The sequence below is a fragment of the Aptenodytes patagonicus genome, chromosome 5 (genome assembly GCF_965638725.1).
Source record: "Aptenodytes patagonicus chromosome 5, bAptPat1.pri.cur, whole genome shotgun sequence".
Taxonomy (NCBI): domain Eukaryota; kingdom Metazoa; phylum Chordata; class Aves; order Sphenisciformes; family Spheniscidae; genus Aptenodytes; species Aptenodytes patagonicus.
The window spans coordinates 67,602,403-67,625,299 of NC_134953.1; the positions used below are offsets into that span (position 1 = coordinate 67,602,403).

The following is a 22,897-nucleotide window of genomic DNA, read 5'->3' on the forward strand; positions in this document are numbered from 1 at the left end:
ATGAGGATCCTCTTACAAGTTAGAAAAGGAGAAAAACTACAGTCAGATTAAGTTTCAAAGAGCATATTTTGATGTAGAGTATCAATATGTTCAAACTCACTACAATGAACACTGACATTTTTCCCAATGATTCCCAGGTAAAGCAGTCCTAGGGAGTTACCTGCGTGTCCATGAAGAGGGGAATGTGGTCGCGGGAGAGTTGGAGATGTGCTGGATGTTACGATCAAACTCTTTCTGTTGCTTGTCCGACAGCTGAAAGAAAGAAAGATAAACAATAAGGCATGGTCAGATGAACAAAAGCACCTGAAGGCAAGTCCCGCAGAATGTCTTTCAGCTAAGGAGGAATCTCTCAGTATTTAGGTCGGTGTTTCCTCACGCTCTCAACCTCAGTAGTGACCCTGCAAAGAAGTAAACCTACAGGGCCAAAAGGTACTTTGTCAGCAACAAGTGTTTTAAAACTTTAAAATGCTGGAAGCAATATAAAAACTGTATCTCATGCTGCACAGGCCACAAGAGACAGCTGACAACACATTCCTGATTCACAAAATATGTGCAACTCATGCTTCACAAATCACATGAAAAGCAGAAAACTGTAAAATACCCCAGAGTGCTTCAGATATTCTTACCAATATCCAATCTAGCAAATAAATCTGTTACAATTATTGGCTATTAACTATAAGAAACCAGAGCATATTCCTTAGGGCAGAGTTGAAATTACAAAGCAAAGTGTTAGCACAATTGAGCAGATGAGCAGGATTACTAATAAAACTTAAAATCTGAGATTAAAGAATCTTTGCAAACATGTGCGGCAATACCAATAGAAAACTCTGCAAAGCAAGTTTCAGACAAGCCCTCTGCTGAATCAACTCCACTCACTGCCATGACTTTGTTCCAGCAAAGAAAGCGACACTTCTGTATGAGGCAGTTCAGATTTATTTTCTTCCCCACTGGAGTTTCAGAACTTAGACAAATGAAGAGAACAACGTGTTCCTCCATTTGCTTCCCAGCCTGTGATTGCTAGTAGCAAACATTTAACTCTAATGATGATAAAAATAATTGTAATGGGCAAGGAAAACATTTTTAAATCATGGGAGCTGTGAACAAGATCAACTAGATATTTAAATCACTTTCCGATCAGCACTTTTCCTGTTGTTTAAACAGAATAAACAGTCCAAGTTCCCAGCAAAATCTCACAACCGATCAAGTATTAAAAGCTACGTACATTTATTCATTGTACCTCTAACTTGCTTTCTAGATGGCAGAAACATTTCTGCTTACTTCAGCAGTTCTCAAAACAGGTAACTAAAATCATATTGGTCTTGATAGGGGCTGGGAGAATAGACAGGAGCGGGGAAGGCTCAGCAGAGGCTGAACAAGGAGCTCGCTGGCCCAGCTCTGGACGTGTCCTGTGAAGCTCCATGTTGGGTTACTGCAAGCACATGCAAAGCCTGTTTGCTTGCAGAACTCCGAATGCTGACATCTGCCTCGGTCCTTCCTGCACCCGCTGATCTTCTGGAGCTGCCCAACACTAAACACGCTCAGACTGCCAAGAACTACAATGTAATGCAAAACTATTTCGCTGCCACAGGATACAGTGCATCTGACTATTATTATTTGTAAGCTTTTTTTATTGCTGTTCTATAGGAAACTAGAGAACTCGATGCAGAAAAAAAATACAACTGCACTGCCAACTATAATAAACAGTAATAAAGTTGAAGCACCATTAACTGCTATTCAGGCTCTTTAGTGTACTTAAAGCATTCCTCAAAATTATCCAACTGATTCCATACAATCTCCATTTACATTCATGTATTATTCAACAACAGTCCATCCAAAAACTGATTGCCATTGTGTACATCGTATGGAAAAATCTAACAGCCTGATTTTAAGAAGCTTAAAATCTCAGTTCATGGATTTTTTTAATATGTTTTCAGTCACTCCATTTCCACATGGTTGAAAAAAACCAGAATACTCAATTCCAACATTAATACCAGATAAACATTATGTTTATATTACTAGAAAATCTTTCTCGCAACACAGAAGTCCTGAGTATTCTAATATAATATATTCTAATACATTACTATGTAAGAAATAAAAAAATCCTGGCTATTTTAATACAAATTACAATGTAAGAATTTAAGATCTTGCTCAATGTAAGACACTAGTACAATGAGAAAACAGAGCTCCATCCTCTATGGTCATAACCCTTTGCTAAAAAGAGTTCCTAAAATACACTTTACCACAGCGATGTCTGGAGCTGGCTATGGAAACTTGGTATATTTAAATCGCAGCACAACAGGGAACATGAACTGTCCCAAACTCAGAGCTTTTTAACTGCTTGCCTGCATTTGCCAAATTGAACCGAGTTTTACAAACCCATTTGCTCTGCTGTATTTGCAGAGATAAGGAACCAAAAGAGAAAGGGTTAAGCAGCTGGAGAGCAAGCACAGCTGAGACCTGTTAAAATAGGTCAGGTTTACACAAATGTACCCAGAGGAGGGACTGGCTTGGAGTGAAAGCTTAGCCTCAAGTTAGGAATAAAAAATTATTCTCTTTACACCCCCAAAACTGGCTAACTTTCAGTTTCCCTGGATCTCTAACGTGGGAAGGGGGAACATCGCTTAGGCCCATTTAGCCATTTCTATGAACCGTGTGTGCTGGCAGTAAGGCAAAGCTTAAACACAGAGGCTAAAACCAGAATTTCTATTTTCTTGAATCTATATTATATGATGAGAAAAACATACAAATACAATCATACTCTACTGGTTGAAGAGAGCTCTCTGGATATATACACAAATAATAGATCTCGGAATCCCAGAGAAACTACAGAACAAGAGTGATGAAGCCCTGCTAGTCACAAAAATACAAAAAAAAGGGGGAAGGGGGGAGGTAACATGAAGACTTTAGTTGGGCGACCTCCCCCAAAGAAGTCACTACGACAGCATTTGAGCACCTCCTAAAGAAGAACAGCTAAATATGAAATAAGTAAAGCTGGCTTTAACCAGGGCTTTGTGCCAAAGAAATTCAAACTAGTCAATTTAAGTGTTGGCAGAAACAGTTCAAATGAAGAAAAAATTATTTCCTGGAAGGCGCACTTTAGCCAGACAGATGGTACTGGGCTCAATACTGAGCTACAAGGCCAATGATAATGAGGAGATCATATTATTAATCCTTTAAATTGCATTAATTATTGTTTATTACTGTTCACGAATTCTCCAAACAATATTATGTTTCCTTGCCTTAAAAATAATTCAATCTACGTAAGAAAACAGGAGTAGGAGGAGAAAGTAGAAAGAGAAAAGGTTACCTATATGTCTCTGAGTATTTTAACTAGAAAAAAAAGAAAGTTCTTAACCAGTCCAGAGAGATTCCAAGCAGCATTATTTGCTTATAAGCCAAAATTTCGCTATTTTCATTAAATGCAAGGTAAGCCTGACCCTGAATCACACCATTTTTCCTCTCACAATTTGGTATGGGTCTCGTTAACCTTTTTTTTTCCTCAGATCCCACTTCATAATTTCAGAGAACAAACCCCCTCCAGGTCTTCCAGTTTAGGCAAGATACGATCTTAACAGCGCAGAGTTTCTGTACTGCCCAAAGTTGCAGGGTCGAGCTCCAGCCAGCAGAGTGCTTTGGAGGGCTGTCAGCATGAAAATACCTCTGCTGCCACCCCCTGCCCTCCTGTGCCACCGAGGTCGCACACCCACACTGCCAAACCCAAGTCTAGAAATCTATGAGAGCACAAGAGCAATCTGATTTAATTCTGACATGCACAGCAAAATGGAGAGTTTATATCAAAATATTTGAAACAACGCCCTTGCCATCACTACGGAAATTGTGCTTTTACTATTTCTAGAGTTAACTTCTCTGCCTGCAGTAAAAATAACATTTGTTACATGTACTGAAGTGTTCCCAGTGCATTCTTGAAACTGAACACTGCAGGACATCGGACATGGGTCTGGTAACTGGACACTGGTTTTGGACCCACTGAAATGTGCTCTGGAGCCAGCACCCTTGGCCAGCGTTATTTATGAGAACATTTGGTAGTGTACCTGCAAGCTGCACGCAGCCCGGGTGCTCTTCAACTACACCCTAACAAATCTTCTCCCATGCACCAACAGACAATTCGATATCTAGCCTCTAAAATGAGCACCATTAGTACACCCGGTTTCATATGCATTTTCAGTCTGAAAAAGAAATCAATGTTTCAGTTTCAGCATAAATCAGTATTCGATTCTTTATTTTAGCAGTTTACTCAGGGCTCATCTCTAACTCACTGTACAAAACTGATTAACGTCCATGAGGCATTCATGTAATGAAAGTAAGGGCCACAGAAAAACAATTTAAAAATAAATAACCAACATCACTATCAAGTAATTTCATAGCATTGCTGGTTATTAGAAATGAATAATGATAAGGAAGTTTCTCAAAATCTATCTAAATTTATAGGCCTTGAAAAATTTCTCATAGTTGAAGCTGCTGAATATGGAAGTAAACAAGGTTAGCACCGATTGCACGAGTCTTCCCATAGACTTTGGCAGAAATTGACTTGAGGTAAAAAGATGTACAGAAAAATTATAGTTTAAATCACATTTTGGTTAGTAATCATTAACGCATATGATTCGTATTAGTGATTTTTAATTATAGAGTTCTAGTTTTGTAAACCACCTCAGGTTGTCAGAGTGCTGGATTACCTCTTGCATTAACTGATAACTCCTTTCAAAATAAAATTTCAGAAGTCCAGCATCAGACTTGTTCCAATTTGACATTTAATTCAGCGAGCCCAAATCCCTACAAAATAGGATCCAAAATTCAGAGCGATCACACCTACAGAAGTTATCTGTGGTCACATATTCTCCTAAAATGTACTATCACCTAACCAAATTTAACTAGATTATCCTCTGATGTTACAGGAGTTTGGTTTCAGTTGATTTGCTTTACAAAGACTTCTTTATGAGAAACAGACATTTTGGAAATGAAAATAAGTATTTAAAATTTTTATTCACAATGGCAGAAAATTTACAAAATCCAAAATCTGCATGTCAATGAATGCACCAGCTGCGCAGCAAAGTTAACTAGATGTGGAAGTTATTGTTTTAATTATAGTAATTCAAAGATGGAAGCAATTTTGTAAGCTTTAGCACTACCAACAACAGGGATAATTAGTTCTCTAAAATAGATAAGAATAAGTAAGCATCTGGTTCAACTGATTATTTTTTTTTCATGTTCAAGAACAGTTTAAAAGTTATTCATCCTAGAATAACTGGGGAAAAAAGTGTTATTATCCATGGTGTAGGTTTGGTGGTCTGCACATTCCTACAATAAACACTTCTTTTCTCTTAAGGAAATACAGTTACGCTCACTGAAGACTTGAAGAATGGAAGCAACAAGTCCAACAAGCAAGTTTTTAAAGATCGCAGACAGGTTCTCCATCACAACAGACACAGAACTACCCTCTTCTCAGTGTCACCCAGGAAAACAGCATATATTTCCTGTCATTAAGTCCCATGAGCAGGGAAACATCCTTAATTTGGATCCCTTCCTTGTTACCTTGTCCAGACTAAATGATTAAGGTTTCCTTCTCCAGTGCATCTCTAGACAGTCTTTCCCTGCCATCCATTCCTTTATAAGGTCAAATCCCAACTCCCATGACCTTGAGACTGGGTTGCAGTATTCCCATTTCCCCCATCTTATCGAAGAATTTAAAATAGGATTGAACTCTGGAACCTAAAGGAATTTAGCCTTAAAGAAAAATAACAACGAAAACCAACTGCATGAGTGCAGGATCCTCCTCCACAAGAAGCGTGTATGGACTAGTTACTACAACCATGATGACTACAACTACAGAAACACATGCAAGTTGTTCAACAAGCCAGGCTCTTCTCAAATTTGCATCGCCCGTTGTTTTGAAGTTCATGAGAGGAAATAAACTGGACAAATAAGTATTTTTTTTATAACTGGACACTTTGCTTCAAGTTTTCCGGCTTGCTGTAGGTGACAGTTGTACCAGGCTGCTGCAGGCTCACTCTGTGTTCAAGGGTGTTTGTTCCATGCAGGATGAAAAGCTTCATCCCCCTCCCTCCTTTTTTTTTTTTAATGCCTATTTCATATTAATCCAGATATGTGCAATGTATGAGCTGCTTCAGAGGAAGAAATTTTGCACAGCATACATCTATGAGGTATGAGAAAGTCTTCTTGGAAAGTGAAGACAACTTCACTTTGCCATGAAACAAGAGAAAACTCCTGCCCGTATGGTTGAAGCCTTTCCTTTCTGTATTAAAGAAAGATGTTAAGGGGTGTTCCCATGCCTCATGCTGGTACCAGTAAATTAGAGTCACTGTGCGGATGACTGTGGAAAGATGTGAATTCTACGAGACAAGAAGCACGGAGATAAACGATATAGTCAACTTGTGAAGTGTGGGCTGCACTTCTGTACAGATATCCAAAGAGAGCACGGGGGGTAAAAAACATGAAGAACATCTTTTTTCATAATGCCACACATTTCAGCATGCTAACGAACATATTAAATCAAGTGAACAAGGAGTCAAGCAATGGAAGACTTACAAAGCATGTGGTAAGTTGGATGTAGACTGGTTCTTTTAAGGAAAATTAACATCTTAGTACTTAGGAATTAACTTATTGCATGAAAGACCGTTTTCCTTTCATCTAAAACAAGTTATATGTTGGATAAACCCTTCTACTTCTTCATTTAGAGCTCAAATTCAAGAAGCAACATCACCTCAAACTAAGCAATTACGAAAGAAAAGGCTAAAATTGCCAGTTAACACCAAATTTATGTCTAATTTGCCTGATGTTTGAGGCTGGTGCACACCTGCTTACACCACGCTCTATAGTCCAGACCTTTTGCATTATTAACAACATAGGAACAACTCTGCAAAGCCAAACAAAATGAAATGTCACAACAAATTACAATGACTGGTACAGCCATTCTCAACTAAATCAAGCCACTTTATTCTGAAATATTCCTCCCTCGCAAATACACTCCAAACCTATCTTCGTTCTTACATGAAAAGTAAAAAAATAAGAAAAAAAATCTGATTATGGAAGAGATGCCTCAGAATAAATATAGACATATTTAATGGGAGAAAACTTACACTGACCTTCTCAAGCATTACTATCTCCTACTTCAGTTGTGTTATGCATTATACTGCCATGAAGTTACATCACAAAGTGTGAAAGGATGAGTTAATGAAAACTAAGCATAACTGCATACTGTCATTTCCCATCTCCTCCAATTCTATTATTAAATGCTTCACGTAGCATAACTGCTTTTTAAATAAGTCTCTACTCGGCAACTCTCACAGAAGATAGTTTATCACATTTTTTTCCTCCAAAACATCCAAGCAAACAAATTCAAGAATGAAATGACAAAGTGATTTTATATTGTTTCAAATCTTTTAACTGTGTAGCTTACAATGATATATAGGTGTGTATGTCCCATTCTAAACACTCTCCCCAAAGATGCATCCAGAAAACCAAGCATACGAGCTGAAAATTAAACAGTTTTCCAAGATTCAAAAGTGAGGAGGTTTAATATAAATCTTGCACAAAAAAAAATATGAAAAGGCACTTGGTTGCTACGTAGCACACAATGTGAACAGTTCTCTTTATTTTGTTTCAGAGCACTATCTTAGTTTAAGTATCAAAAAAGGTTACAAATTAGCTCTTTACCAGCTAATTGCAGCTTCAAACCTCAGTGTAAGGATAAATTACGTATCTAATTAAAAAGCTATTCTAACAATACATTATTTTGGAAATAATCTCCAAATCAGACTGTGTCAATGGAGTTACCTTCTCTGCACAGAACACAGATTTTCACAAGGTAGAAAATACATACATACAGTAGAGTAATAGCCAGGGTGGGAGCATTATGAACGTAAATGGGACTAAGATGTTTGCAATTAAATTATTTGCCAAATCTTAAAAACACATTCTGAAGTTTAGACCAACAAAATCAATACACTTTTCCTGCGTCAAATACTCAAATCAAAAGGTGATCTTTTCCCTAAAAAAAACCAGCATCCAGGGTTTATTTTCTAGTGATGATTCACAGCCAAAAACTTTTCAATAGATTATACAGAAGCTCATAAAAGATGATGTGCCAATGATACCTTTGTAACTACATATTTTCACAACTCAATGGAGTCAAATCGCTATTCCTCTAGTTCATACAAATTGTCAGGTCTGACCGGTCTTAAATTATTGCCAGATAGGGCAAATGCCAGAGCAGACACTACTACAAAGGAAACCCTACTACAGACAGAGCATGGGAAATGAAAAAAAAACAGTATTTTTAAAATATATATATACACACACACATATATGTGTGTGTGTGTCTCTGAATGCTGCCCTCCCTCCAAAAAAGGGAATGTAGAAATACTTGTGGTACAGCAGACCGCAAGCTGAATAGGCTTAGTCCATAGGTGGAAAGCAAATCTCCCTGTTCGTCAGCCAGCAGCATCCCTGGTTTGCACTGAGGACTCCGCGCTGCTGGAGCTGACTATTCCCAAACTGTAGTTTGGAAGAGGTGGAGAGGCTGTGTGCTCTCGTCAGCTCCCCTGGAAAGGTTTTGCCCTGTTGGTGAGACTCATCTTCCCAACTGTGGAGATTAACAATAACAACCCTACTGAAGAGATTCAGGTTTTGTGCCTGCTTGGCAGAATTTTCTGTTTACGGCATGCTTTCATACTAGCTAGAACTACAATCCTGCTTTGGCTTTTAGGCAAACTCTGAGGCTAATGAGTGCTGGGCCATGCTTCCATCCCTGGTGCTACTGCTATTTAGCAGACAAGCCTTACTTATCGCCATCCTCAGTTCTCCTAAGGGGCAAGATGGACAACATCAACTTTCCTAAGAACCATCCAGCATATGTAACTTACAAGCACTTTCCAATCCATTAGAGTACAGAAAAGCCTGAACAGAACATGGCACCAGATCTGGACAAACGTGCCAGAAGAACAGACACCAGGGAGAGTGTGTTGTTAGACACACAAATCCACTTCCCAAGTCCTCATCTACAACCAATTCCTCACCATTTCAGGTAGCTTTGGGTAAATTCACCATCCCTCAATTTTTCACTTCTACATGCTTAGGATACAAAGGCTTCCTAGATACTTTGGATTTATCTCAGAAGCCAAAGTGACCAAAATATCTGACCTTTAAAAAAAAAAAATCCATCAAGGTAAGCTGCAACATGATGCTTTGCACCACCGGTACATCAACTCCTTCATCCCTCCGACATTTCTGACCCATGCATTGCTCCAACCATTGCCTGCTATGAGAACCGTGTTCTTTTATCATACTGGGACTGCAGCTCCCCCTTTTTGCATTTTGCAGAGCTTCAATATATAAAAAAAAAAATAATAATTATTGAATGTGTAAACCATTCACAAGTTCATCTCCTATAGCAAAACATAGTAGATAATGAAGTAGATCCAGAAAATCAAAGTCTCGGTCTTAATCTGCCTACCTTACAATGGTACTTTCAATTTATATTTTTGCTTCTAATCTAAAAGGTAAGAGTTTACTTTGTATTTTCATTATAAAAGACCCTCCCCTTTCTAAAGTAATAATGTTTCCTGACTCTTAGCAGCTTTTTTCAAAACAAAACAAAAAACCAAATATTCAGCAGCATCTCAGCAACATGTCTTAATAAGTATAGGTTGCTTCTAAAGACAGTCTAATGAAGAAAGGTTCTTTTTTTCAAGAGAGGAAAAACACTTTCTGTGAAAGCATTAAAACATATGTATGTATGCACACACACACACACAAACATTCAGCCCCCAAAGCCCTTCAAACAGAAGCACTGAAAACAATTTGTCGCTCGTTACATTTGCACACACAAATATGGGAGAAAAATCCTCAAAAATATGTCTATAAAATACAAGCAAAGTCTGAGGTTGCTAAGGTAGGCTGATAATAGTCTAATGGACATATTAGAAAAATAACCAGGCTTAACAAAACTGTAATCTCAACAAGTAAGCTACAAAACTTTTGACATTTGTTCAGGACTAAACTGTCTTAGAAAGGGACATGCCGTGCTTTGCCCATCTGGACTTAAGAGGGGCTGAACAGAGCTGTTCCCCACCAAAGCAAGATAAAGGTGAGACATGCATGCCAGCGTGCTGCTTTAATCCAAAACAAACATCGAGAAAATACATATTGCTCAGTTTGTTTCCTTCAGCTTTGTGAAAAGAAATGCTACTTGGGCTGCTTCTAATCAATACACTCATTGAATGACAGAGAGAGAAAAAGGATACCTAGATAAGAGTTGGCTCTAAATGTCAAAGAAGTTGACAAACAGGAGCTAGAGTTCTGTGGACATAGAAAATGCTCAGTGTAGCAAGTAAAACTAGTATAAGTTTATGTACACCGATACACTACACTTGCAAATCAAATATCCAGTTATTTGGTCCTTACTGGAGGCAGGTCTGTCAATAAACCACTGTCTCAGATAAAAACAACAAACTTGGAAGACATGAAAAAAGACTTACAAAAACACATTAGCTAACTATAGTGCAGTGTGTATCATATCAAATAAGCAGCCTACTTTAAAATAATAAGAAAATACGCCTGTAGAAGGCATTTCAAGTTAATGGAGCAATGAAACCACAAAAAAGCAGAACAAGAGGGGGAGGCACAGGGTGCAGATCCCACCCTGGCACAAAAAAGCAGCCCCCAGATCTCCAGCAAGGGTAAGTTTCTGGAACAATCAAGCCTGATTACATGTTAAACCTCATTCTTTTGTGTAAAGCTTACTTGCTATCTGAGCCAAATGTTCATTATCCAATTGCTATCAATTTTTCATAAAAGGATGGTCGTTCCAGTTTAATAACTATGCAAACGCACAGAGAGATACACACACACAGAGTTTTGAAATTTTAGGAGCATGAAGCTGAAACAATCATTCACAAAACTAAGCAGAAAAAACCCACAAATATTAAAAGCCACAAGCTGAGAGTTAAAGCTTGCTGCAGTTCTGCCATCGCCTAAGAAAGTATCCTTGTTTTAAAAGCTATTCTACTTAAGAAGGTTGAAGATTAAAATCAAAATCAATTCCACTTACAGTAAGATGGTGGAGAGCAGTAAGTACAAATACATGAATGTATCAAAAATAAATGGATGGCAGCAGTGATGACAAAAAGGAATCATAAAAGAAAACAGCAAAAACTTAAATCCTAGTAAAATCACAGAGCCATAATTTACACAGCTATTAAAAAAACAGATACCTAATAAATGTACCTCTTCTAAAATTGGATCAGAAGGCAAATGAAGAAACCACTAAAAGCTTTTTCAATGCTTTATGTGCTTGTTCATAATTCAAGGAACAAGATACAGGTAAGTAGTATTTTTTACAAATGACACGTAACAAACTTCACCACAAACTCACAAGCACAGGCAAACATGGCCCAAATTTTCTCTGAGACAAAGTGGGGAAAGACAGGTCTGTTAAATAAAATTAGCCTATTTCTGTATAAATAACAGATTGTTGTAAAATACATTTCTGGGAGCCGGGTATTGTCATATCCCAGCTTTCTCACCATACCAGTTCTGCTCCACCATGAAGTCTGAAACCAGCATGGCCAGCGTGAAACGAAACGAAACCCAGGAAAATTGCAGAAAGTACAAAAATGAAGATACACAGGAAGACAAATGCAAACACTTACGGAAAGCCAGGTCTTCAAATTCCACAGCAATCATGCTTAATTTAAATTAAGTCTGCTAATTATAACATATTAATTTTCCACGCAATCAAGACTGGAACAAAATTAAAGGACAGGAAAACATATGATATACTGGAAATAAGTCATCTCAAAGGCCACCACAGGATTCAAGCTAGTCTCATTAGAGACCAAATATTCAGGGAAAGACTTCTCATATGTGCTTGCGGAACACTTTAATCTACAAGAGGCTCACGTTGCTGTGGGTCCCGGTGGCTCTCCTCTAGTACATGCTCACTGGCAGTGTCTTGTGATACTAAAAGTAATTCCTTCAGCATCAAACAAAACATGTGAAGTGACATTTACATCTTCTATTAATTCTGAAGTAGTTTAAGTGATATGCTTAGTTCTACGTAAACACAGCAGGCGGGAAGAGATATGGGGAGTCTAATGCGAGCATCATATTGCTTATGTAAGCATAACATTTGCTTAGATTTTCAATACATGACTAAGCATTGTCTTCATACAAAATATCAAAGTCGAATACTGACTCCTCAAACTTGAGGCATTTTGTGGAAAAGATCACAATTTATTAAGCTTACAATCTCAAAACATGTCCAATTTACAGCACAGCATTGCCTAAAATGTTAGCCAAAGAGACTGGTATCAGATGGCTTGGATTTCGTATCTGGCATAAGGATTCCTCCACACAGGACTCGTAAGCATTCCCCTTCTGAATTCCAGTTCTCTGGACCCTGCTACCTTCAGCTGATGTAGTACCAAAAGCAAGCATGCCAGAACAGTCTTTAAAACTAAAGTTTTAAGAGGCTTGGAATAAACTGAGTTTTCACTACTGCAGTGCTTATTATTTTATCTACAAATCTACTCTAAAGAGCACTTAGGTATTACTCTGCAGTTCTTAAAATAATAGCAAAAAAAAAAAAAAAAAAATAGGGCTATGGACTGGGAAAAACTATTCAGGGAATATCTGATAATTAGCTACCAGTGTAGAATCAAATCACTTCAGAGGTGTTTTCCTTAATGCTTTGAAAAAAATGTGTATTTTCTCAATATGGTAACTGAGATGGTTGTCAATACTAAGTGTTCAGCACCTGGTCGAAACCTAAGTCATTTGCTTCCAGATAGATGTATGGTGACAGAAGTTGACATGTCATATGCTGTTTCTCTCAGTTCCTTAAATAAGGTTGCTTTTTATAAAAAACATTTTGCCCTAAGGTGTACAGTTCCTTGTTAACATCAGCATTTAGCTGCCATTAAGAGAACAGTAATCCCAAGTGCACTGGAGAACATCTCTCTTAGTTTGCTCCTCACCACAACCCAGCACCTCTTCAGAGAAGAACAAGGACCTGCAAAGAATAACGTCACAGCATGGGTAAAGGCTCCTCACAACCAGAAACATCTACAAGTCCATCCCAGAGCTTTAAGCTGATGGGCGCGCCGGATTTAAAATTCACTTATCAGAGACAAACAACAGTTGAAATAAGCAGATGCACAGTCTTTGTAAGGATTCCAAAACCCAAATGTGTCAACTTCAATTAAACACAAGAACTGCACATTTCCAGGCCAAACGCCTGCCAGTATGTAGTTTTTCTGTCTCATTTTCCATAGTAGCACTGATCTCAGTGTCCTCTGTGAAGTTCAATTCCTCGTATCTCTTCTGAAAACAGTCTCTTTCCCCAATATTTTTTTGCTTGCTTAAAACATGTGTAAAATTATTTAATATTCAGCAGCCTCTTTTATGAGGAGGATCCAAATAATTCATGAAATTGTCCACGATTTATGTGTTGCTTGGTTTGCTCTCCACAAAAGTTCTGACTTGAAAAACTGGTTTGTCCTGGGCTATAGCCAAGTGTTCATACAAGAGAGTTTCCATCTGAACAAAGAGCTTTCAAGCCTTAAAACTTCAGTGTTAACCCTGTAGGACACTTTGAGTTTTAGTCTAGAAGGGAAACAGCCAACAGTATTGAAAATGAATCTAAAATCTGATTTACACAGACAGAATCCCAAATAAACTAGAAATTACAAACAATCCAAGTGTATTCGCTGAATCATTACACTTATTTTGGATATTAGGAGGACCCTCCTTCCATTCATGGCACACCAGTCACTTTCATTGTATTTAAGCAGCACAAATATCCCATAATGGAGAGTGTACTAGAAGCTCCCCAAAACTCATCCATTAGTGAGCAAAATGCCCATTATGTTTTCATGCAACCCAAAAGACTATTCTCACAAAGAGCTTTTCAGAAGATAAGGTAGAATTCTTTTCTCCCCCCAAACAGTGGTTTTGTCCTAAGGCCATATTGAAATAGTAGCAAAAGTAATTTGAATGAAATTTCCTCTCCAATTAGGAGTGTCAGGAGGCCATTTAATATGCTGAGCTAGGTTAAAAATTGGAGCTAAGTATTATCAAAAGCATCAGATTTCCAGGTCTTTCACATCCTTCCCAACATAAGGGAAACATTTTTTACTTTATTCATTTGAGCAAGGAAATGTGTGGCATGACAGCTGTCACTTTAAAGTTAATTATAGCATAGACTCACGTTTTTAAGATTAGCTTTATGTTACCACAAAAAAGTAAGTATTCTGCTAGCGTCAAATTAATTGTTTTTCTTCAGAGTGACAATGTATATATGGAGATGGTGGCATCCTTCTGACACACACAGCTTTTAATGTCAATCTAGATGAATCAGCATAAAAAAGACACTGAATACATTTGAAGGGATATGTATGGACTCACTGTCTAACATGCTCCTGTTACGGTAGCTTAAAAGTTAGCACAAATACACCAATGCATCAGAAAGCACCATTTACGTGCTCTTGGCTGCCTGATTATTTCCCACTCACTCATTTACGTCCCAGTGAAAGGTGGTTTCTCTTATTGTTTGTGAATATTTCAATAATGAAGAGCATTTTTCTTAGTTACCAAGGAACTGTTCATAATGAAATATAATTATTTCCATAGAATCACTGACTTTAGAGGTGTCTTGCACCTCTAAATGTAAAACATTGTTTTACACTTTAAGGGTAGTTAATTCCTGTGATTGGTAACACATTACCAAATTACTGCATCACTGATGCCCTTTCACTGAAAGGAAAAGAGAGGAAAGAGAATTAGAGCATCAGTGACAACTGTGGACACAAAACCAGCATGTCTTTCCTAACAGAAATCTACCTTTGTCATCCCCTAGAGTTATTTTTCAAGTCACTTCAATACACAAATTCCCCTGTCTTAACTTTGCAAAAAGAAAGTCATTACACAAAGGTGAAATTATTAAAATCCACAGCCACAGCCTGTTCGACCCAGACAGGATTAAACTGCTGAAAAAATGAGGAAACATTAGAAATCATCATTCTAAGTCAGTTTTTCAAGACCAACAAACATCCACTTGCACAATTCTACACTGCTATTAATAATAGCAAATTGCAAGAGTATATTCAAGATATGCCCAAAGCGCAAAGAAACAAAAGGATTTAAAAACAGAGACATTTAATTTAAATACATCAGAATGATGCTTGATCTTTCCATAATCCAATTTCAATAGGTAATGCCTCAGTACAGCTGATAATAGAATACCAACCCCACGTGCCCTTTGAACCAAGGAATTCTCATATTTCTTCTATAGTTTAAAATCATAAATATTTATACAGAACCAGTTTGACAGGTAAATCTGATTTATGTTTACATCACCCCTCCCATGACAAACTTATGTATTTACAGTTTGCTCTTGACTTTCTCTATCCTTTGGGAATATGCTCAAAAAGAAACAATCCAGCCACTTTGACCAGAGGAGCAGATGGTTCACTTTTACAGTACCATTAGCTGCAGCAAGAACCCCACCGGCTGCACGAGAGAGCTCATTTCAACATAATGTACCAAGGAGAAAGACGAGTCCTTCCCATTTGCCTCCTAATGTAGGAAAAGCCATATGGGAGTGAAGCCCTTTAGGGTTTTTAGTATATATCAGAAGCCATCATTATAGAAGAACGTGCCATATAGTCAGAATACCACTCGTAACCCACTCTTGCGATGCAAAAACAAATTAAAAACTAAGAGAAATCAAAGGTGGAGAAGCCCAGAATTAAGAGCACATAAGCTATCACAAATGCAGTAGGACTATACATAAGTTTTACAAACAGATCAGAGGAAAATTGTATCAAGTATTTGACACAGCACAAAATTCTCTGCTGCTAAAAATGCCCACGATTGCAATGCTACAGAAGAAATTTAAATTGCAGTCATAATTTTTGAAAGTAAGAAGTTTACTAAGAAGCGAACATTATGCTTTGAAAGGGGGCCAATTAAAATCAAAAAATATTTATTCATTTAATAATATGCTACTTCATTCCAAGTGCCCAGATGCCACGATCCTGAGAACATGAACACACAGAAACACCCAAGTCCCGGCACTGCAACGCACAAGATGTACAGTGACCGCTCTCATAGCCCAGATACTCTTGGGAGCAAAGTTACTACATACGTGTACACATGTTTTCAGGACCAATGCCCTGGGCAAGAATCACAGTATAACAGCGTGTCGTATGAACTAGCCGATTTATCACAATACATGTAAGACCAGCCCAACCTGCCTACCCATCTCCCCCAAGAAGGAAGGCAAAGAGCTGGCAGGCCGCCAGCAGAGCACAGCAGAAGGTGATATTCCCGGCAAACTGTCACACATGCTCAAATATTTCATTTCTAAGGCTGACTGAAGGCTGTGGTTTCCGTGCTGTGCGAAATAGGATTTCCACCACATGACTTCGTGCAGCTCCTCTCTGCTATGAATCCTCATAGAGCTGTTCGATCATTTTGAAATATCTAATACTCATTTATGTGATTAAATCAATAAAAAGTCATCTCTTTTCCATTAAGACACGCAGCAGATTTACAGATCAATTTCTTTCTTCTTTTACTTCAAATACTAAAAATAAATAGAATTGTAAATTTTGAGTAGGAGTTTTCTGAGAAAATATTGCACTTGAAACCTTGTTAGTATCTCTCAAATTGTTTCAGTCCTTGATGTCTCATTTTAAATTCAAGATGGCACACTAACAAGGTATTGAAAAATAAAGATACTTTATTTTTGTTATGAGAAACACGCAGGTGTTCACTCTTTACGGAAGTCCATGACTGTTGAATTTTTACAAAATACTACTTTTTTGCACGCAAAACACCGTCTAGAATGGAGCGAGCTTTAGAAAAATGAAGTTCTGCAAGCAGGAGGAATAAACAAGTTGCTCCCTAAGCTGCAGGTCTAACACAGGTTATTTTCTTACAGAACAGTGTCCTCCTTCACCAAAGCCCCCTCTCCCTCACCTGCACTAACCCAACTCCGCTCCTCCCGGCTCTGCCCATCTCACCTTGCTCTCACAGTGAGACAAGTCTCATTATACCATGCGGCTTCCACGCTCACCAGTTGGCGGCCAAGAAGCATCTGAAAGCCAAGTCCTACCTACCTTATCCTTTGGAAACAGAGGCACAGGACAATAACTTGCCTCCCTTTCCTCTCCCCAGCCAAGTTCAAGAAACCCGTAAGAAAATACTGAGCTTTATCTCTACCACTTCTGTTCTTCCATCAAACCTCTGCTGCAACCGCTCAGTAAGTTTGAAAGTTACTGCTGGGAGCAGAGAGATCAACACACAACCGGAATCTCAAGGAGCTCTTTTCCTTTAAAACCCAGGCTAAATACAACAAAACTTGTAGTTGAAAAGAATAACATCTCTAATGCAATTCTTTGCAACTAAGATCTAAGTTTATTTACAAAATCTTTCTTCATCATGAGTAAAATTTCTAAAAATCACTAACTTTGATAAAATTTAAACCACAAAAGTGGAATGATAGTAGGAAATAGAGTGGCCTCCCAATATAGTTCTATTTAGAAGCTACAATCCTCTAAAAAAGATGAATTTCATTTCTGATAGCTGATGAACAAAATTCACCCTAAAAAAATCAAGTCAAAGCTTATATTCTGAGTCTTACATAGATGTTTAACTATATCAACAAATCAGCTGATGAGAAATTCTGATACTAGCTGCAACCGTTTACTCGTAAACCTGAACATACTGCTTTAGTTGGGATTAACTACCTACCATACTCACCAAGTCTACTCCTCCAGTAAGTTTTCAGGCTACATACGTTAAGCTCCACAGAGCACCTGATGAGCAATAATTATGTTGATATTTCCCAGTCTTGAAGGGATACCACTGTACTGCATCAGATCTGATATTGTTCATTAGTTCACACACTTCAATGTGATTTTATCAAAATCCAGAGAGTAGTGTGACTACGAACGCTAATCCTATTGACTACTAACATTAACATATTTACATCTCCCAGGAAAAAAAAGCTAAAGGTATTAAGAATGACTTAAAATTTAAGGTTATGCATATCTCTAAGAAAACTATGTGCTCTAAGTCAAAATATTTGCAAGCCCTGCCTAGTGCTGCCTATATCATCATAATACTGCTTTGCTACTTTGAATACTAAAGCGTATTGTTCTCAGTAAAGCTTCTATCCATCATTTTGTAGAAACACCTTATCACATTCACATAGTATGAGAAGCAAGGAACAATGCATTTAAATTAATACCTTAAAGAATGATCAGTGGATCTGCACAGTATGATTTTTACAATGAATACAATTACAAATCATTAAGAAATTAAGAAATCGTACCTAACGTACTAGGAATATGAATTAATCTGTAAAAAAAAGAAGAAAGCAAGCCTAAACAGCATTAAAACAAGTAGCTTAGCAAAACATCATAGGAATTACTTGCAAAATCCTTAGATTACCTTTTGGATCGTCTCAACATGCTGGTAGCCGGCAGAGAGAAATTGGACAGCACTGTCCAAAAGGAGTCAGACATGATCTTTAAAAGCTTTCATTGCTGGGAAAATACAGCACAATCAAGCCACTAGCAATAAATAAGGAACTAAATAATACCAGTGACAGAGCCAATGCAAATTCCCTGTAGACCTTGCAAGCTGTTCCATTAATGTGAGACAGGCAGGCAAGCGTACATATTGCTGCTGTTTCCACTGCCTCCGTTTTCTCCCGACTCCATCCCTGCCTCCCTCCCTCCACCTTAGGAGGCAGTGCAAAATGAGATATTTATTCCCTTCTTCATATATACACTCTAAAACTGGAGTTTGTTGTATACACAGCATGCATGCTTTATATACATCTCTCTGTGTTCATCCAATACAATCAAAAGATTTTCAAGCAAAAACATAACTGGGCTCTGTTTGCAATCCTGAATAACCCACAGCTTTTAAGCTGTGTCTGAACAGAGAGCACCACTTAATGCCTAGTTTGTGTTTTTATTTTGAAATGGTGGTCCTTCTGCTTCCTAACTACATGAGGCACATCAGGGGCATTTTGCTTATTTTTTTAATTAAACTTCCATCTTTAAACAAATCCCATCTTTTATCTTAAGTAACCCAAGTGGATTTTAAATTTAAAAAAAAAAAGCTTACAATGCCACCTAAGATCAGTTTAAAAACAGAAATCCATTCTCCCCCTGAAGTCAGCCGCACCACATACACATCAGTCACAGTAAACACGAACTCCTACGTAGCACCTGGTGCCCACAAAACAACTCAACCGGCTGAATTCTGACAACAAAACGCAAGCGGGACTCGTGTGATGCACATCAGAGGTTTCCCACACACACCCTGCACATCAGCCACAAGTTCACTTTTCCCTCTTTGTGCCTGTAGAAACTCCTTGCCATGTTTTTGCTTTTTCCAGGGTCTAAACAAAACCTCATTGTAGCTGCCCTTTTTTATTTATTTATTTATTTCAATATGCAATCTATTTTCTTTCTGTTGTGGCTTTTTTAAGCACTTCTGCCAGTAGGAACGCTAATGACGTTCTCATATTTCAGCCTTCTTGAGTGGCTTTTTATCACAGACATGAGAAAGATGACAATCAACAGCTGGCACTGCCTTCCATGCACCATACAGCCCTTAAAAGTTATACACAAATGTCTGGGAGAAAGAAATCCCAGTAGGCTCCCTTCAGCTTTCCACAGAATCACATGAAAGAATTAGATGGTCTTCATAACTTTCCATTAAACAATGGCACATTTTTAATATATACGTTTATCAGGAATCACAGTATCTGATTCAGCAAAGCATGCCCTTCCATCTGAGCTTCAGAACAGGGAAATGTGATTTTGCATGCTGCAGGAACGGAATCTCTGTTCAACACAACCATCTCTTCTAGTGCTTTTAAACATTTGTATCAAATTAATCTAAATCACATTGTGGTTTGATTTCACAAAGTTAATTTAGAGTACCACGAGACAAAACTCTGCCACTATCTACTACTGATGAGAAAGAATAAACACATTCATTTTTGTATCCACATAATAACATATACCAATAAAGTGTAGAAACTGAAGAACATGATTTTAGCATTATATTCAGGATATTATGTGACCTTCCAATTCCAATAAACCCTGGTTTTGAAAACGTATAAAAATACTCAGATTTACTCTGTCAGCTAAAACGTGAATTGAAATTCCCGAGCAATAATGGGGGAAAAGTAGTGCTCAGTTCACTAACAAAATAAACCCATCACAACAAAAATAAATTCCAGACGGCTTACAGTTAGCAAATAAAATCACAACCAGCTAAAACCCCTAAATTTATATTCATTGTGCTTTTTTCAAAAATGATTGAAAACTCAGCAGTTGATGACCTGTCACTCATAATATCACTGTACTCAGCACCAGCACTTTCACATCTCTTACAGGAAGGACACAAAGAGGAGAAGCCATTTTAGGAGAACGCTCTCCATGGGCATCAGTGACTGACTGCTCTACGGCAGCGTTAACCCAGTGAAACTCTGTCCATCCTCCGCTGCTCTTGGGAAATACAGGGCACCCCAAGCAGGACAGGGGGAACGGGATGTTTGCTATCATCTGACACCCGTCCGTCCACCCATCTTGCTATTTAACGTGGTTCTGCAGAGCACTTACCCAAGAACTGCAAAAAGCACTTTGGGAATTATATAACACTGGTTCACAAGCAGCAGAAATTTCTTTAACACTTCATATTCCTGCTTTTCAAAATGCGTGTTCCACATGCCGATAGCAAAACCTAATCTTGCAAATCAGCACCTGCAAAGCGCTTATTTTGGGACTGTCCCCAAATGTTAGCTACAAAGAAGTTCAGAGTACCAAAAAAATGTAAAGACACCATACTTGGAGATGCAGTGTTTTTGCTAGAAAAACAGAACACAATGAAACCATCAAACATCTTTTAAAAATATGTCATGTCTTAAAATACAACACTGTCAAACATTTGCAGAATTCCCTTTAGTTGTTACAAATGTATGAAGCAGAAGGATTTTCTCACATCTACAATGACAAATGAAATCCTTCTAAGGAACTATATTACTGTCTCTGCATGATAAGCAAAAAATTTTGCTAAATTAGGACTAAAAACTTCTCACTAGTTCAAAAATATAGCCTGCATATCAGAAAGCATGTCAAGAAAAATAGCACACTCGCACAAATAGGTTACGAGGTGAGTTTTCTATTTTATTTAGCTCATAAAAACATTAGTATGTCTTTGTGAATTCCCGATCCTGAGCTATTCCGAGCCTGAAGAAACTGCTTTCCTCACAAAATTCTTCCACTTGCCTTTCAAGATATTCAGTCTCCATCAATCTCCCTAATGCACCTTCTCCACTTCATGCCCAACTTGTCCTCAGAAAAGACCACCTGCAGAACTTTTTGGCAGCTCCTGTGATGATGGAGTATTCCTCTGCCGACCAAATGTGTAGTTTCCAGGGTCCTCCTAATGACACTGCATCCACTGGACAGTTATAAATAGCCAATGTCAAGAACTTCCCCAATTTCTCATCTTTACCATTACCAAAGTAGGACATTAATTAAGCCTGACATTAAATGAGAATGCAATTAGGCAAACAGTTCCACACAAAACCCATTACTTTCTGGACTTCTTTCATAGCAGCTACATTTATCATTAAATAAATTCACTTCGTACAAGACCACCTTCTTTTAAATAAAACCTGTCATTTAGAAGTAAGCTGAACTCCTTGTAAAGTTTGAAGTGGTACCAAGGAGATCATTGAGGTCCATTTTGAAAAAGAATATCCCAAAGGTCAAACTCTTGTAACTGACCACATTTTGAGTTAACTATATATCAAGAAAAGTTCCCACAAAATATTCTTGACTATATTTTTAAATATTTCAACCAGGTTAAAACTTGTAGTAGTCCAGTAGTTTTCAAATGAGGATAGTTTTCCTGTGACACATTATGGTAAGGGAAAACTTATAATGGAAACCAGCTGAAATACTAATTGGAAAAAACCTACCTCTTCCTAATTATTCAATTACTTGAATAGTTACATTGTATTGTTTCACATAAATACCTGATACTTAACTTTTTTGAATGTCACAGAACTTTTTTGAATAGCCTTAAAACCACAAATTATTCACTAGAAATATCCAGAAATTAAAAACTGTTTTACTAGCAAAGCTAAATTGTTTGGAGGAGTCACAAAACAGAAAATACATTCCTGCTCTATAAAGAGAATATCAATGTTATTTTAAACTGCAAATGGCATACCCAACAAGCACAGAAAATTATTCTACTATAAGTAAGTGTAAGTTAACGCAGATGAGCTGAAGAGATATCTGCTCTATATCACTAACAATATAAAACTGTATAACATGTAAAAGCTCCAGCAGAAAAATTTGGTCTTTCAACACAAAGAAAGGAAAAAAGTTCTTCCTATACGCTTCTAAAAAAAGGAGGGTTCCTTTAAAAAAAAAAAAAACCACTACATGGAAGATGTGTGTTAAGCTATTTGGGGCATCATTATTATTTGAACAGTGACCTACACAAATGAAGAACAGACTGTCTTTGAGCAGACTGCAATCTCAAGACATGTAAGTAACAGTCTGACAGAAAACATTAAGTTGAGTATATCTTTAAGGTTCATTTTTCTATCATTATTTGCTAGGTTATACAATCTCAGATTTCTTCCTTTTTTGGCAGAAATCACCCTAGCTCCAGAAATCACCAAGCCAATACAGAACTAAAGAGCCATAGTCTTCTACTACAGTGGTTCAAGCAGATTTCAACTACTACCTCTGTATAAAAGGGCTCCCAAAAACACATTTATCTGAGATTAAACTAAGAACTGATGGCCAAGTTT

General features: G+C 37.7%; 1 protein-coding gene across 14 annotated transcripts in view; it reads right to left on the minus strand.

Moving 5' to 3' along the window:
- The window catches only part of MAST2 (microtubule associated serine/threonine kinase 2), a 196,375-nt gene that overhangs the window by 70,404 nt on the left and 103,074 nt on the right, over positions 1 to 22,897 (minus strand). For 13 of the 14 annotated variants that reach the window (XM_076340290.1, XM_076340294.1, XM_076340292.1 and 10 more), the window contains one exon: positions 161 to 252. In XM_076340290.1, coding sequence (XP_076196405.1) covers positions 161 to 252 — 92 coding nt within the window. Of the gene's footprint in view, positions 1 to 160; positions 253 to 18,495; positions 18,546 to 22,897 lie in introns of those variants that run through there. The other variant, XM_076340302.1, reaches the window with a different exon arrangement.